The sequence below is a fragment of the Eucyclogobius newberryi genome, unplaced genomic scaffold (genome assembly GCF_026437365.1).
Source record: "Eucyclogobius newberryi isolate DKJ021-1_F unplaced genomic scaffold, fEucNew1.0.hap1 SCAF_4, whole genome shotgun sequence".
In the NCBI taxonomy this organism is placed as follows: Eukaryota; Metazoa; Chordata; class Actinopteri; order Gobiiformes; family Gobiidae; genus Eucyclogobius; species Eucyclogobius newberryi.
The window spans coordinates 41,163,395-41,181,532 of record NW_027316056.1 but is presented as its reverse complement, the minus strand read 5'-3'; the positions used below and the strand labels follow the sequence as shown (position 1 = coordinate 41,181,532).

General features: G+C 46.9%; 1 protein-coding gene across 1 annotated transcript in view; it reads left to right on the top strand.

The window, feature by feature from the left end:
- The window catches only part of LOC140378048 (voltage-gated delayed rectifier potassium channel KCNH1-like), a 32,637-nt gene extending 26,424 nt beyond the window's left edge, over positions 1 to 6,213 (top strand). Inside the window, exon 12 of the mRNA XM_072463679.1 lies at positions 5,395 to 6,213. Coding sequence (XP_072319780.1) covers positions 5,395 to 6,213 — 819 coding nt within the window. The remainder of the gene's footprint in view (positions 1 to 5,394) is intronic.
- The last annotated feature ends 11,925 nt before the right edge of the window (positions 6,214 to 18,138 follow it).

The following is an 18,138-nucleotide window of genomic DNA, read 5'->3' as shown; positions in this document are numbered from 1 at the left end:
GAGGCCCCCAGAGGGAATACAAAACCTTTCTCACGACGCACTCTTTACACACAACGGGACACGGCAGCGGCGCTTGCAGAGCTCGTTCTAACAAAAGGCCACGTTGTCCGTAAAGCGTGACAGAGATAGTTCCGCCTCAGGAAGTGGCTGCGGCGCCGCATCAGTCGGACACGGAGCTGTTCTTTCTCACATCCTCACAAAGTGGCTCTTTCTGCCTCCTTTTCTCTGTCACACTCTGATGCTGAGACGCTCTTTTCACTCAAACCTTGTGGACATGTTTATATTTAAGGTCTTACAAAGAAATGGACCTATTTCTCTCCAGTCTGACAGTCACTTCCTGGTTGGTCATGTGACAGAGGTAATTCTGCAGCGGTTACTTTGCAACCAGATTGTAAACAAGGGCCATAATACCAGATAAATTACACAATAGTTAAGATTTAACAAACACAACATGATAACCCCCTTTATTGTGTAAAATATGGATTTGATTTGTCCTGTTTTTGACTTCTTGAAACTTTTATTTTGGCAGTTTTTCTTCTCAAACTGTCACTGGACTGACGTAAAAGTATGATAAATATTTACTGCAGGCACTATCCAACCCATTGCATTAAAGGCGCAATGGACGATTTTTCGGCGATTTGAGAACGCAGGCGGAAGTGCACATGCCCCTCCCCCGTGCACATGCCCCTCCCCCGTGTGGACTGATACAACACACACGTGCGTTTGTTTATTATCGCAACGGAGCGCATCGCTCGCTCGTCTTCCGCAGATTTCCGTCTTCTTCTGAGTCAGCTCTAACTGTCTTTCTCCGTCTTCATTTTGCCCCGTACACTGAGGGAACTATATTATGATAGATCAATGCGCTTAGACACGCGGAAACGTGGGGACGAGCCGCACGAGGCTGCAGGTGAGCGGTAGGTGCGTTTTATGATTGATACTTGGCAGGACTAATCGGCAGTCCACGCCACGAGGAAATAAGACTCAGATTTGGGCCAAAAAAATCATCCATTCAACCTTTAACTCAGCGCTAACACCAACGTTCTAATTATTTGTTACACATGGCGAGCTTGCCAGGAGCCTGTGTGATGAATTACACTGATATTATACCATGGAGTTACTCACACAGCTAAAGACGCTGAAATATTAGATGTTCTGAAACGATATGGTCACTTCAATATTTTAGTCGATGCAGACTCTCCACATTATAACTGATAATTGAGTATAAATATGATTTTTTTCTTTTTTAGAGCTAAAGAAAATATTGCAGTTTACGCATTTTTGAGACGACCCTAATCTCAAATTGTGTGAATTGAAGTCCCAGGAGCTAAGGCTCTTTCTTGTAACTATATTAATGAACTCGGACCCCTTGAAAGAAGGAGTGGACAAAGATTTGAGATTGTGCTTTAAGATTTGATGCCTCAAATAAGGGAACATTTGGCGAGTGTGGAGGCATCAGGTGGAGGAAATGATGGAGCGTTACATCGATCCCACCAAACTAAGTTGTAACTAGAAAAACACGAGAATCAGTCACACGCAAAAGTCTTTATTATAGTCAATACAGTTATAAAACAGATATTAAAATGCCCTTATAGTTGAAATCCTTCTCCCCTGTGCTGGTGGTGTGTTCGCCATCCTCTGGTTTGCTTGCCGTCCTGTGCTGTGTTCGCCGTCCTGTGGTGTTCTCGCCGTCCTCTGGTTCTCTCGCCGTCCTCTGGTGCGCTCGCCGTCCTGTGATGCGTTCGCCGTCCTCTGGTGCGCTCGCCGTCCTGTGGTGTGTTCGCCGTCCTTTGGTGTGCTCGCCGTCCTCTGGTGTTCTCGCCGTCCTGTGGTGTGTTTGCCATCCTCTGGTGTGCTCGCCGTCTCGATGTGCTCGCCTTCCTGCTGGTTGTGTAATTCTGACGTGTCTCTGATTGCGTGAGTCTGGTTCTCGGACGAGGGGAAACCCGACGGGGCGAGCGCCGCGGGGCTCCGTTAAAAAAGTGATGACGTGAAGACAGCTTTGCCCCGGGATGGAACGCACATTTATAATTCACGAGGCTTTTTATAGTCACAACATTCGGAGGGAAAAGACGGAGCGTGTAACGGACGAGAGGTTTGAAGGGTTTGACGCTTACTTTTGATCAAGCCTCGGTCCCTTTTGATCTCCTTATTGGGATTTCCACTGGTATGAGCACAAAAGAAGTGAAGACTTTTGTGTTTTGAAACGAGCAGAACTTGAACGGTTAAAGTCTCAAATCAGTGCAGTTTGTAGTAGAATCAGAGATGGGAAAAATACTGTGAAAATGTATTTAGTCACAGAATACTACATACCTGCATTACTACGTTACGTGGTCTAATTAGAGCATTGGTTTTGAGTTACTTACAGGTAAAATCCTTCTTCCCTGTGCTGGTGGTGTGCTCGCCGTCCTCTGGTGCGCTCGCCGTCCTCTGGTGTGCTCGCCATCCTCTGGTGTGCTCGCCGTCCTCTGGTGTGCTCGCCGTCCTCTGGTGTGCTCGCCGTCCTCTGGTGTGCTCGCCGTCCTCTGGTGTGCTCGCCGTCCTGGGTTATCAAATAGTTTAGAGTTTCCTGAGCCTACTTCTAAAAAAAGAAAAGAAATGAAAACAGTCACCAAACGTAGTGGCATGAACTGTATTTGCTGCGTTTTATCCCGTATAAGGTGAGATTTGGTTTCGATTTTTAGTGTGGTGAGATTGAAACTTTTTTTGTTTGCAACAGGGAACGAAAGCAACAAACGGTGAGCGATTCTGGAGCAGAAAAAGACAAACTGGTGTTTTTGGTGCTTTTGGAAGACATTTCCAGTGGAGAATAAAAGAACTCGCAGTATAACTAATAAAAAGAGGGAGTCAAAAAAAGGCTTAGGCTCATTTTTCACAACTACAGATGTTTTTTTGACTGTTCTTTTATTCCCTTCTGATCGTTATTCCTTTATTTATGAGACGAGAGAACCGTTATCACAAAAATCACTTACACTCACTTTAAGAGCTGCGTTTTCTGTTTTATTCTCATTAATTCATCGCAGTTTGAAGCCCCCAATCAGTCTGAATGAGTCCGAATGGGTCCGAATGAGTCCGAATGGGTCCGAATGATTCCGAATGGGTCCGAATGAGTCCGAATGGGTCCGAATGAGTCCGAATGGGTCCGAATGAGTCCGAATGGGTCCGAATGGGTCCGAATGAGTCCGAATGGGTCCGAATGAGTCCGAATGGGTCCGAATGGGTCCGAATCAGTTTGAATTAGTCCGAGTAGAAGTCAGAAGTAGATGTAAAATCTAAAATGTACTTCAGAGTCAAAAGCATCTGGTACTTCACTTTTAAGGCAAAGCAGACGCGGAACACGAACAAAACTACAAGGCAAAAGAACCAGTTTCTATCATTGACATATGGGAAAAAATACATTTGGATTATATTGGACATAATATGCCTTAGTTTCATTTGGACGTCTTTTTTTTTATCTTTTAATCTTTATTTTATTCTCTACATTCTCTCTGGTCTTGCTCTGTTACATGGGTTGTTTTTTTTTGTAAAGTGTTTTAAAAAAAATTGAAAAATAAAGGCAAGATTCTCACTAGCAAATGCAAATAAAGAACAATCCTCGTGTCAGTTAAACGCTGTTTGTGTCATTATTGTTCAGGTCGGCGTTTGCTCTCGTTTAGTTTTTTGAGTCGAGCATGAAATGTGAGGGTTGTTAACTGTTTCTATATTTAAATGTGTTTATTGTAAGTGACCTCAGGAAGAATAAACAGTCAGACGCTGCGTGTTTGGACATGACGTGTGTTTTTGGATTTAGAGGCAGTTTAATCTGACAGAAAAGAGTAAATCACACGTGAAGAAGCGGTCGACGTAACGTCTGTGCGGAAAGAGACGGTTATTTAAACGTATTCACTTCATTTACTGACTTTTGCGTTCATCTTTTGCAGGTTTTTTTCTTTTCTTGTTGTTCTACTTTTGTTACTGTTTTGTATTTGTAAAGAAATAAATATTTGAAAAAAAATAGCAAAAAAAAAAAAAATAGCAAAAAAGAAAATAAAATTGCTAAAAAAAAAAAAATTACAAAAAAAAAAAAAAAAATCACATTTGGATTCAGTTTGACCGGGTTTAGTATCTATTGTTTTGTTAGATGTATTTTGATTTGTATCTGTTGTTCACTTTCCTGTTTTTGTTTTTTTGTTCATCCATAATTTTTGTTTTGTTTTTAAATTAGAAAAAATAATAATAATACAAAATAACTAATGGTGTTGGCCGCAAAAAAAAAATTGAACCACTTTTGATTTAGACAAAATAAGTTCAAACATTTCCATAAAAACGACCTGAAGGTGAAGCGTACATGTTTAAAGCTGCACCGTGTCACTTCTCTGGTGGGGGCGGGTCCTTTCCGTCTCCATGGGGATGTGATTGCTTTGGAACATATCCCACAGTACGGCATCATCCATCTCCGTGGAGACGAGCGGCTGAACCCACAAGGCCGAGCGAGCAGAGCAAGTGGAGCGACCCACAGAAAAGCCACGCAGTGCGGCTTTAATGGATCCTGTTCACGAGCGCGTCGTCTCTGAGCGTCACAAACAACTAGTTGAACAAATCTTTATTTAAACGCTAAACACACAAAACACTGAACATGGAACTCGACACAGAGCGAGAAAACATCCAATGAAATAAAACTCGTCTTGGCGACGTTCAAGTCCTGTTTGGTCCAAAGTGTGTCAAGAAGATCCGTCCTCATCGAGTCCTTCCAATGTCACCGAGCCGTCTTCCTCCTGCTGCAAAGGTGTCAAATGTCTCTAATAACGTCAGGGCAAGCTAGGTTCCTACTGAGATGCCACAGTAAAGGCTAGAGCTGGGTTGAAATAATCGATTTTCCGATTTTGACCGATTATCAATTCGTACGTCCAAAGATCGATTTTTTATTTTTTTTTATAATTTTTTTTTTTTAAATTAAAATTCTTTTCTACATTTCCCTCAGTGAACTTCAATCTACCTTCAAGAAAGATAATTCAGGACTCCTGGATGATCTTTCTTGAAGGTAGATTGACCCTTAACCTTTTCATCAGTAACTACCAATACTCTGTTTCATATTGATATAATAGTAGTTTGAATATGTTGCTTCTCTACACAGTCATGAAGTGAAGGAAACGCTTCAAATACATTTCATTTTTAATAACTTTAACCCCCGGATCGAATCGAAATTGGATCGAAATCGGAGCAAATCGGATGGAATCTGAGAAAATCTGAAAAAAATCGATTTTGAAACGTAAAAATCAGAATCGAATCGATTCTTGAAATTTGAATCGAAACCCAGCTCTAGTAAAGGCCCCAGAGCGAGTTTAAAGGCCGATAACGGTCTAAACAATGCAGATTACGAGTCCTTTTAAGAGCAGCATCTTCCCTTTTCTTTTCCAGATCGTCTTCCGTAAGATCCTGGACGTGAAGCGCGAGGAGGAGGAGATGATGAAGAGGAAGAACGAGGCGCCACTGAACCTCCCCCCGGACCACCCCGTGCGGCGCCTCTTCCAGCGCTTCCGGCAGCAGCGCGAGGCCCGTCTCGCCGTCGAGCGGGGAATCTCGGGCCAGCTCTGCGACATCGAGCGCGGCATCATCCACTGCGAGGCCCCGCGCCCCGAGATCCTCGCCTCCACCAGCCTCGTCACGGTGGCCGAACACCCGGCCAAGCCGCCCGAGGCCTCGTCCGGCGCGGCGGCGAGGAACGCCGGTCGCGCCGCGCAAAACGGAGTGGCGTGCAAGACGGCGGAGCCTCCCAAGGCGAAAGGGTGGGGTCGGTTCAGGGAGTCGGTGGTGAAGGCGGAGTCGTGGGGCAGCGTGTCCAAAGCCGAGTCCATGGAAACGCTGCCGGACCGGACCAAATCCCAGGACGAGGTGTCGCTGAAGAAGACGGACTCGTGCGACAGCGGCATCACCAAGAGCGACCTGCGGCTGGACAGAGTGTGCGAGCCTCGGACGCCGCAGGAGCGAAGCCCGGTGGCGGCGGCGGAGGAGAAGAAGGGCCTGAGCGCCGCGGCGTCCGAGCAGCGGGCGGTTCACACGGCGTTCACCGAGCTCAAGCGCGAGATACGGGAGGACATCCAGGCGCTGGAGCGGCGCATGGGCGCGCTGGAGGGACAACTCGGGGAAATGCTGCGTCTGCTCAAGTCCAGGAAGTCGTCCGGGTCCTTCTTCGAGATCTCGCGACCGCCGTCTCCGGATTCGGACAGTTTCGCCTAGAGCGGGTTCAGTTTGGACTCGGAGGGAGACGTTTTGCACTTATGACACTCGGCCAAATACTTCTGTGCTTTGAGTTTCAGATCATTTGCACATTTTTGGATTCTTTTCCCGTCGACGTGAAGCGGCAGAATTGTTTCATGATCCAGGAAGTGAGCACTTGCCTTCTTTTGTTACCAGTTTCTTTGCACGTCGGAGCTTCTTCCACTTGCACTTCGTCTGTACGAAGTCTCCACCTAATGACCACGAGCTCGGCCAATGGGCTCGTCCGCTTCAATGTGACGCTGCAAATGGACAAGTTTGATTGGTCGGGACTGAACACCTCATTGCAGGTGAAATCGTGTCCCGTCCTGAAGTGTTGGGTCAGAAATGTACTACAGGAGATGCAGTATATTCTGTAAAATGTACTACAGGAGATGCAGTATATTCTGTAAAATGTACTACAGGAGATGCAGTATATTCTGTAAAATGTACTACAGGAGATGCACTATATTCTGTAAAATGTACTACAGAAGATGCAGTATATTCTGTAAAATGTACTACAGAAGATGCAGTATATTCTGTAAAATGTACTACAGAAGATGCAGTATATTCTGTAAAATGTACTACAGGAGATGCAGTATATTCTGTAAAATGTACTACAGGAGATGCAGTATATTCTGTAAAATGTACTACAGGAGATGCACTATATTCTGTAAAATGTACTACAGAAGATGCAGTATATTCTGTAAAATGTACTACAGAAGATGCAGTATATTCTGTAAAATGTACTACAGAAGATGCAGTATATTCTGTAAAATGTACTACAGGAGATGCACTATATTCTGTAAAATGTACTACAGGAGATGCAGTATATTCTGTAAAATGTACTACAGAAGATGCAGTATATTCTGTAAAATGTACTACAGAAGATGCAGTATATTCTGTAAAATGTACTACAGGAGATGCAGTATATTCTGTAAAATGTACTACAGGAGATGCAGTATATTCTGTAAAATGTACTACAGGAGATGCAGTATATTCTGTAAAATGTACTACAGGAGATGCAGTATATTCTGTAAAATGTACTACAGGAGATGCAGTATATTCTGTGTGTACTTTTCCTCTGTCATAACCTCTGATCCTCATCACAAACTCTGGAGCACGTTCAGCTTCATTCACTCGAGATCCTGGTTCGAAAGTCCTTGATCTGAAACGTTTTCTCAATTGTGACGTTTTCTCGATCTGGAACATTTCTTGATCTGGAACATTTCTTGATCTGGAACATTTCTTGATCTGTGACGTTTTCTCGATCTGGAACATTTCTTGATCTGGAACGTTTTCTCGATCTGTGACGTTTCTCGATCTGGAACGTTTTTCTCGATTTGACGTTTTCTCGATCTGTGACGTTCTCTGGAGACAAATGCTCCTCCAGGTGAGTTTGTGATGAGGAAACAGGGTTAAAGGCTCAGAAAAGTCACAAGATTGTCCTTGAAAACAAGCGATCAGATCTCATTTCGTGATCGTTCCCTGAGACGTCTTCACTTCATCCGTAGGTTCTGATGACGTCACACTTGACAGCCCCATAGGTGATGAACAGCCATGCCCCAGGTTCAAGCAGCAGAACATGCCCCAGGTTCAAGAAGAAGAACATGCCCCAGGTTCAAGCAGAAGAACATGCCCCAGGTTCAAGAAGAAGAACATGCTCCAGGTTCAAGCAGAAGAACATGCTCCAGGTTCAAGCAGCAGAACATGCTCCAGGTTCAAGAAGAAGAACATGCCCCAGGTTCAAGCAGAAGAACATGCCCCAGGTTCAAGAAGAAGAACATGCCCCAGGTTCAAGCAGCAGAACATGCCCCAGGTTCAAGCAGAAGAACATGCCCCAGGTTCAAGCAGAAGAACATGCCCCAGGTTCAAGAAGAAGAACATGCTCCAGGTTCAAGCAGCAGAACATGCTCCAGGTTCAAGCAGCAGAACATGCTCCAGGTTCAAGAAGAAGAACATGCTCCAGGTTCAAGCAGCAGAACATGCTCCAGGTTCAAGCAGAAGAACATGCCCCAGGTTCAAGAAGAAGAACATGCTCCAGGTTCAAGCAGCAGAACATGCTCCAGGTTCAAGCAGCAGAACATGCTCCAGGTTCAAGAAGAAGAACATGCTCCAGGTTCAAGCAGCAGAACATGCTCCAGGTTCAAGCAGAAGAACATGCCCCAGGTTCAAGCAGAAGAACATGCCCCAGGTTCAAGCAGAAGAACATGCTCCAGGTTCAAGCAGAAGAACATGCCCCAGGTTCAAGCAGCAGAACATGCCCCAGGTTCAAGCAGAAGAACATGCTCCAGGTTCAAGCAGCAGAACATGCTCCAGGTTCAAGCAGCAGAACATGCTCCAGGTTCAAGCAGCAGAACATGCCCCAGGTTCAAGCAGAAGAACATGCTCCAGGTTCAAGAAGAAGAACATGCCCCAGGTTCAAGCAGCAGAACATGCTCCAGGTTCAAGCAGCAGAACATGCTCCAGGTTCAAGCAGCAGAACATGCCCCAGGTTCAAGCAGAAGAACATGCTCCAGGTTCAAGCAGCAGAACATGCTCCAGGTTCAAGCAGAAGAACATGCCCCAGGTTCAAGAAGAAGAACATGCTCCAGGTTCAAGCAGCAGAACATGCTCCAGGTTCAAGCAGCAGAACATGCCCCAGGTTCAAGCAGAAGAACATGCTCCAGGTTCAAGAAGAAGAACATGCCCCAGGTTCAAGCAGAAGAACATGCCCCAGGTTCAAGCAGAAGAACATTCTCCAGGTTCAAGCAGAAGAACATGCTCCAGGTTCAAGAAGAACATTCACACAAATCACTCACAACAACATTCAGTTACGTTTGCAGTCGATCGGAGCATTAAACAGAATCTTTAAATCAAACCCATCGCGCGGCCGAATCGCCCACATCCGTCACTCCAAACGAACGGTCTTCCAGAGGAAACGGTGGCACATCGAGGCCAAACGTCGATCACATGTTGGATTCAAAAAGTCTTCCGCAAAATGAGAGTGTGAGTCTTCCATAAATTGCACAGGATGAAGGTGAAGAAGGCTGTGGGCGAGTCAGAAGGTCGATGAATGTGAGCGTCTTCAACATCTCCAGCCTTAACAGAACCTCCAGTCAGGACAAACTCAAGGGTGGAGCATCTCCGCTTGGATCCAAGAACTGGACGTAGAAAGAAGAGTTTGTCTTGGGCCGTGACACGGTCTTGTCCCGTCCCATCGTCGGACGTACATTTGGCAATAACGTGGAAGGTTCCGATATCGTCTTGAAGCATAACTCGGTCACTTTCTCTCCGCACAGCGCCCCCTGCTGTCCAGTCCACGCCCGATATCCCGTGTTCGGCCTTTCTCTGACGTAAAGCGCACGTTGCTTTTGTGGCGGTCTCAAAGGTCTCGACTGCGGATCGGGCGCTTGGGCACGAGCTGAAACGTCCCGATCGAAAGCGTTTTGGCAAACCTTTCATGTTTTATACCTTCGTTTAACGGCAAAGTGACAGAGCGGTGCTTTACAGACGCCGAACACTGTGACGGAGGAAGCGACGCCATGACGGCCCCGGGACTCTGAACGTCCCTCGTCCCACTGTGAAGACGGAGACGCGGGGCCGCTTTCCACCTACTGTGTTTCGTGTCGTGTCCAATACTGAAAATGTGTTTGATATATGCAATTATTGCCACGCGTGATAACGGAGCCCAGTCGCCACGGGCAACCGCAGTTCAGAGCCGGAGTCTGGACGAATCCAGGACGAATCCAGGACGAATCCAGGACGAATCCAGGACGAATCCAGGACATTCAGGGCTCAGGACGGACATCATGCTACAGAAAGACGTACCATATGTTCCGGAGTATAAGTCGCACAAGACAATAGATGAATAGATGTACGTATGCTAATGCTAACACCTTCAGCTACATGACGCATGCTAATGCTAACACCTTCCGCTACATGACGCATGCTAATGCTAACACCTTCAGCTACATGACGCATGCTAATGCTAACACCTTCAGCTACATGACGAATGCTAATGCTAACACCTTCAGCTACATGACGCATGCTAATGCTAACACCTTCAGCTACATGACGCATGCTAATGCTAACACCTTCAGCTACATGACGCATGCTAATGCTAACACCTTCAGCTACATGACGAATGCTAATGCTAACACCTTCAGCTACATGACGCATGCTAATGCTAACACCTTCAGCTACATGACGCATGCTAATGCTAACACCTTCAGCTACATGACGCATGCTAATGCTAACACCTTCAGCTACATGACGCATGCTAACGCTAACACCTTCAGCTACATGACGTATGCTAACGCTAACACCTCCAGCTACATGACGTAAACTCTACAAACTCCAGAGGAAGAGGAAGTGCAGATTCTTCTTCTGCGTCGCTTAGAGCCGAGAGCGCCCTCTTGTGGCTGTCAGTGTGAAAATAACGAATAATATCACATTTAAGTCGCACATCGGCCAAAACTATGTAAAAAGGTGCCACTTATAGTCCGGAAAATACGGTAAGTGAAAAGAATCCTAGTTTAGACCCGGTTTAGACCTGGTTTGGTCCTGGTTTGGACCTGGTTTAGACCTGGTTTAGTCCTGGTTAAGACCTGGTTTAGTCCTGGTTTAGACCTGGTTTAGTCCTGGTTAAGACCTGGTTTAGACCTGGTTTAGTCCTGGTTTAGACCTGGTTTAGTCCTGGTTTAGACCTGGTTTAGACCTGGTTAAGACCTGGTTTAGTCCTGGTTTAGACCTGGTTTAGTCCTGGTTAAGACCTGGTTAAGACCTGGTTTAGTCCTGGTTAAGACCTGGTTTAGTCCTGGTTTAGACCTGGTTTAGTCCTGGTTAAGACCTGGTTTGGTCCTGGTTTAGACCTGGTTTAGTCCTGGTTTAGACCTGGTTTAGTCCTGATTAAGACCTGGTTTAGTCCTGGTTTAGTCCTGGTTAAGACCTGGTTTAGTCCTGGTTTAGGCCTGGTTTAGTCCTGGTTAAGACCTGGTTTGGTCCTGGTTTAGACCTGGTTTAGTCCTGGTTTAGTCCTGGTTTGGTCCTGGTTAAGACCTGGTTTAGTCCTGGTTTAGTCCTGGTTTGGTCCTGGTTAAGACCTGGTTTAGTCCTGGTTTAGACCTGGTTTGGGGACTGGGTTTCCCCCTGAAGCACTTTTTGTCTATTTAAATGTCGTTCGTCTTTGTCCAAAATAATGTTGCATGAACTTACAGTCCCAGAGAGTCCGGTCCTGCATGAACCAGACCTGGTTTAGACCTGGTTTAGACCTGGTTTAGACCTGGTTTAGACCTGGTTTAGACCTGGTTTAGACCTGGTTTAGACCTGGTTAGACCTGGTTTGGTCCCTTGTTGACTCCAGACTAAAAAAGAACCCTGAAAACACAAACGTTTATAAGTCTAATGTGTTTGTATCTGATAATAAGATAGTCCAGGTTTAGACCTGGTTTAGACCTGGTTTGGACCTGGTTTAGACCTGGTTTATACCTGGTTTGGACCTGGTTTAGACCTGGTTTAGACCTGGTTTGGACCTGGTTTAGACCTGGTTTGGACCTGGTTTAGACCTGGTTTGGACCTGGTTTGGACCTGGTTTAGACCTGGTTTAGACCTGGTTTGGACCTGGTTTGGACCTGGTTTATACCTGGTTTGGACCTGGTTTAGACCTGGTTTGGACCTGGTTTGGACCTGGTTTAGTCCTGGTTTAGACCTGGTTTAGACTTGGTTTAGACCTGGTTTAGACCTGGTTTGGACCTGGTTTAGACCTGGTTTGGACCTGGTTTAGTCCTGGTTTGGACCTGGTTTAGACCTGGTTTAGACCTGGTTTGGACCTGGTTTAGACCTGGTTTAGACCTGGTTTAGACCTGGTTTAGACCTGGTTTGGACCTGGTTTAGTCCTGGTTTAGACCTGGTTTGGACTTGGTTTAGACCTGGTTTGGACCTGGTTTAGACCTGGTTTGGACCTGGTTTGGACCTGGTTTAGACCTGGTTTAGACCTGGTTTGGACCTGGTTTAGACCTGGTTTGGACCTGGTTTAGACCTGGTTTAGACCTGGTTTAGACCTGGTTTGGACCTGGTTTGGACCTGGTTTAGACCTGGTTTAGACCTGGTTTAGACCTGGTTTAGACCTGGTTTAGACCTGGTTTAGACCTGGTTTGGACCTGGTTTAGACCTGGTTTGGACCTGGTTTAGACCTGGTTTGGACCTGGTTTGGACCTGGTTTGGACCTGGTTTGGACCTGGTTTAGACTTGGTTTGGACCTGGTTTAGACCTGGTTTAGACCTGGTTTGGACTTGGTTTAGACCTGGTTTGGACCTGGTTTAGACCTGGTTTAGACCTGGTTTGGACCTGGTTTAGACCTGGTTTAGACCTGGTTTAGACCTGGTTTAGACCTGGTTTGGACCTGGTTTGGACCTGGTTTAGACCTGGTTTAGACCTGGTTTAGACCTGGTTTAGACCTGGTTTGGACCTGGTTTAGACCTGGTTTGGACCTGGTTTGGACCTGGTTTAGACCTGGTTCAGTCCTGGTTTGGACCTGGTTTAGACCTGGTTTGGACCTGGTTTGGACCTGGTTTGGACCTGGTTCGGACCTGGTTTGGACCTGGTTTGGACCTGGTTTAGACTTGGTTTGGACCTGGTTTAGACCTGGTTTGGACCTGGTTTAGTCCTGGTTTAGACCTGGTTTAGACCTGGTTTGGACCTGGTTTAGACCTGGTTTGGACCTGGTTTGGACCTGGTTTAGACCTGGTTTAGTCCTGGTTCGGACCTGGTTTAGACCTGGTTTAGTCCTGGTTTAGACCTGGTTTGGACCTGGTTTGGACCTGGTTTAGACCTGGTTTAGTCCTGGTTTAGACCTGGTTTGGACCTGGTTTGGACCTGGTTTGGACCTGGTTTGGACCTGGTTTGGACCTGGTTCGGACCTGGTTCGGACCTGGTTTGGACCTGGTTTAGACTTGGTTTGGACCTGGTTTAGACCTGGTTTGGACCTGGTTTAGACCTGGTTTGGACCTGGTTTGGACCTGGTTTAGACCTGGTTTAGTCCTGGTTTAGACCTGGTTTGGACCTGGTTTGGACCTGGTTTGGACCTGGTTCGGACCTGGTTTGGACCTGGTTTGGACCTGGTTTAGACTTGGTTTGGACCTGGTTTAGACCTGGTTTGGACCTGGTTTAGACCTGGTTTGGACCTGGTTTGGACCTGGTTTAGACTTGGTTTGGACCTGGTTTAGACCTGGTTTGGACCTGGTTTAGACCTGGTTTGGACCTGGTTTGGACCTGGTTTAGACCTGGTTTAGACCTGGTCTGTATCGTCGGCTCTTTGCACCAGTTTCAGCACCAAATCCACCTCCAATAAACACTTTTCTACTTTCCAGTTTGTCCAAAGATGTTCACGAGACAAAACTCCCATGAGCCTCGTGTCCCGTGTGGTTATGTCCCACATAGTGAGACTAAAGAGAGCCACATAGTGAGACTAAAGAGCCACATAGTGAGAGCCACATAGTGAGACTAAAGAGCCACATAGTGAGACTAAAGAGAGCCACATAGTGAGACTAAAGAGCCACATAGTGAGACTAAAGAGCCACATAGTGAGACTAAAGAGAGCCACATAGTGAGACTAAAGAGAGCCACATAGTGAGACTAAAGAGCCACATAGTGAGACTAAAGAGAGCCACATAGTGAGACTAAAGAGCCACATAGTGAGACTAAAGAGCCACATAGTGAGACTAAAGAGAGCCACATAGTGAGACTAAAGAGCCACATAGTGAGACTAAAGAGAGCCACATAGTGAGACTAAAGAGCCACATAGTGAGACTAAAGAGCCACATAGTGAGACTAAAGAGAGCCACATAGTGAGACTAAAGAGCCACATAGTGAGACTAAAGAGAGCCACATAGTGAGACTAAAGAGAGCCACATAGTGAGACTAAAGAGCCACATAGTGAGACTAAAGAGCCACATAGTGAGACTAAAGAGAGCCACATAGTGAGACTAAAGAGCCACATAGTGAGACTAAAGAGCCACATAGTGAGACTAAAGAGCCACATAGTGAGACTAAAGAGAGCCACATAGTGAGACTAAAGAGCCACATAGTGAGACTAAAGAGCCACATAGTGAGACTAAAGAGCCACATAGTGAGACTAAAGAGAGCCACATAGTGAGACTAAAGAGAGCCACATAGTGAGACTAAAGAGCCACATAGTGAGACTAAAGAGCCACATAGTGAGACTAAAGAGAGCCACATAGTGAGACTAAAGAGCCACATAGTGAGACTAAAGAGCCACATAGTGAGACTAAAGAGAGCCACATAGTGAGACTAAAGAGCCACATAGTGAGACTAAAGAGCCACATAGTGAGACTAAAGAGCCACATAGTGAGACTAAAGAGCCACATAGTGAGACTAAAGAGCCACATAGTGAGACTAAAGAGCCACATAATGAGACTAAAGAGCCACATAGTGAGACTAAAGAGCCACATAGTGAGACTAAAGAGCCACATAATGAGACTAAAAAGCCACATATTGAGACTAAAGAGCCACATAGTGAGACTAAAGAGCCACATAGTGAGACTAAAGAGCCACATAGTGAGACTAAAGAGAGCCACATAGTGAGACTAAAGAGCCACATAGAGAGACTAAAGAGCCACATAGTGAGACTAAAGAGCCACATAGTGAGACTAAAGAGCCACATAGAGAGACTAAAGAGCCACATAATGAGACTAAAGAGCCACATAGTGAGACTAAAGAGAGCCACATAGTGAGACTAAAGAGAGCCACATAGTGAGACTAAAGAGCCACATAGTGAGACTAAAGAGCCACATAGTGAGACTAAAGAGCCACATAGTGAGACTAAAGAGAGCCACATAGTGAGACTAGAGAGACTAAAGAGCCACATAGAGAGACTAAAGAGCCACATAGTGAGACTAAAGAGCCACATAGTGAGACTAAAGAGAGCCACATAGTGAGACTAAAGAGCCACATAGTGAGACTAGAGAGACTAAAGAGCCACATAGTGAGACTAAAGAGCCACATAGTGAGACTAGAGAGACTAAAGAGCCACATAGTGAGACTAAAGAGCCACATAGTGAGACTAAAGAGCCACATAGTGAGACTAAAGAGCCACATAATGAGACTAAAGAGCCACATAGTGAGACTAAAGAGCCACATAGTGAGACTAAAGAGCCACTGCACCAGAGGCTCTCTCACACGTCAGACACTAGAGTTCGGGACCACAGAGCGTCGTGCAGCTTCATCTTAAAGACACAAACACTGGATCAAAGACAGAGAAGATTCTGAGCAGGACAAAAGATGAAGAGAAAGAGTTCCAGAGACAATAGAAGACGATAAGAGGCTGAGAGTGAACAAAGGACATCTGTGTTCAAGAAACATGCACCATCAAATAGAAATGAGGGTTTAAGATTCAACCTTCCTGTTGTTTATAATGGAATCTTGAATCCCTGCAGAGGTCGACGCCCACAACATCCTGATGTCATCAGTTTCACAGGGAACAGAGAGGGAGTGAGCCAGGGACAATATGAGGCTGATGGTCCATTAAAGGACTGAGAGGAAACAAAGAGGTTTAGTTTCTGGTGAAACCAAAAACCTTTTATCAGGAGGTCCCGCCCTGTGGGCGGGGCTTACTCAGAGTAGGATAAATATCTGAGTTCCCGGTCTTGATCAACAGATTGAGAATGACTCTTGGTCGAGACGTATCGAGTCCAGATGAAACACCTGAACAGAGCATTTTATTCTTTAAAAATAGAACATTTTGCTTGTTCGTTGTGAAAAGAGAACGTGAGGATGAAGTCTGGACATTTGTGGAATGTGTGTTTTCCCAACAACGGGAGAGTTTTTGATTTGATTTGTACTTTTGGGCCTTCGTAACATTTACAATCGCTCGACTTTGTAACAAAGACGATTGTCCATGAGTTAAATCATGAGGTTTTTAAAATGAAATATACATTTTAAAAAACTAAGATTGTCAACATAAAGCTTTTGTGGCTTTGGTTTACTCACAGTAAAAGTATTACACTGTACAAGTACTAATACTAGTAAATGCAGTACCTCTGACACTGCAGCGCTCAGACTGACGCACCAAATACATCTATATTTCATTTTCAAAACCCAATGACGTGATTCTGACTAAATAAAACAAGCGTTTTCCATCAGCCGTGAGAAGTCCCAGCCCGTGTGCAGGCGTGTCCCAGCCCGTGTGCAGGCGTGTCCCAGCCCGTGTGCAGGCGTGTCCCAGCCCGTGTGCAGGCGTGTCCCAGCCCGTGTGCAGGCGTGTCCCAGCCCGTGTGCAGGCGTGTCCCAGCCCGTGTGCAGGCGTGTCACGTGTCCCAGCCCGTGTGCAGGCGTGTCCCAGCCCGTGTGCAGGCGTGTCCCAGCCCGTGTGCAGGCGTGTCCCAGCCCGTGTGCAGGCGTGTCCCAGCCCGTGTGCAGGCGTGTCCCAGCCCGTGTGCAGGCGTGTCACGTGTCCCAGCCCGTGTGCAGGCGTGTCACGTGTCCCAGCCCGTGTGCAGGCGTGTCCCAGCCCGTGTGCAGGCGTGTCCCAGCCCGTGTGCAGGCGTGTCACGTGTCCCAGCCCGTGTGCAGGCGTGTCCCAGCCCGTCTGCAGGCGTGTCACGTGTCCCAGCCCGTCTGCAGGCGTGTCCCAGCCCGTCTGCAGGCGTGTCACGTGTCCCAGCCCGTGTGCAGGCGTGTCACGTGTCCCAGCCCGTGTGCAGGCGTGTCCCAGCCCGTGTGCAGGCGTGTCCCAGCCCGTGTGCAGGCGTGTCCCAGCCCGTGTGCAGGCGTGTCACGTGTCCCAGCCCGTGTGCAGGCGTGTCCCAGCCCGTGTGCAGGCGTGTCACGTGTCCCAGCCCGTGTGCAGGCGTGTCACGTGTCCCAGCCCCTGTGCAGGCGCGTCTCAGCCTGTGTGTCCCAGCCCGTGTGTCCCAGCCCGTGTGTCCCAGCCCGTGTGTCCCAGCCCATGTGTCCCAGCCCGTGCGTCCCAGCCCGTGTGCAGGCGTGTCACGTCTCCCAGCCCCTGTGCAGGCGTGTCCCAGCCCGTGTGCAGGCGTGTCCCAGCCCGTGTGCAGGCGTGTCACGTGTCCCAGCCCGTGTGCAGGCGTGTCACGTGTCCCAGCCCGTGTGCAGGCGTGTCACGTGTCCCAGCCCGTGTGCAGGCGTGTCACGTGTCCCAGCCCGTGTGCATTACAGCAGCAATTTTCATTAGTTTACTTTTATTACAAGCATTTTGGCCGCTTAAAATAAAAAATACAAAAAATTATTTATTGATGCTTCGTTCTTGCTTCGACTTTATGCTTCAACTGCTCCAAATGTGCCACTTTAAGACTATTTCGGAAAAAGACGGAAAAGCCTTAACACGTGTCGGGTTTGGGGTTTCGGTTTGAGGACGTCCTTCACCCTGAGCCGTGTCTCTGACCCATGGGTCAACAGACGGTTTTACGCCCGACAGGAAATCTAGTGTCTAGGCTCCAGAATCGCGATGACACCTTTGCTATAACCTCAGGTTGTCAAATGTTTGCGCTTCCTGTTAGATTGCCCCCGGTGGCCGTTTGTGGTAAATTTTATTTTCTGCGCTCCATAGATTTTCTTGTGCGCGCACGATGTGCCAGGAGCGCACGATGCGCCAGGAGCGCACGATGCGCCAGGAGCGCAGCTCAGAGGGAACATGGTCCCAGCCCAAGAAACCAGACATATTTCACCAGAAGAACATGTGACTTTGGCTCCTCCCACACTTCATCTGTCAAAACAAGATGAGCTTCTCTTTTTTTCACATTTGATTTAATATATTTAGTATTTGTCCAGATTATAAACACATTGATATAATTTAGAACTTATTCCTCTTGAAAGTTCTGCTTTATAATCCTGGATAAACATCTCAGTCAGAGGTTACAAAGGTCATGACTTTGTTTCATGTCACTCTGTA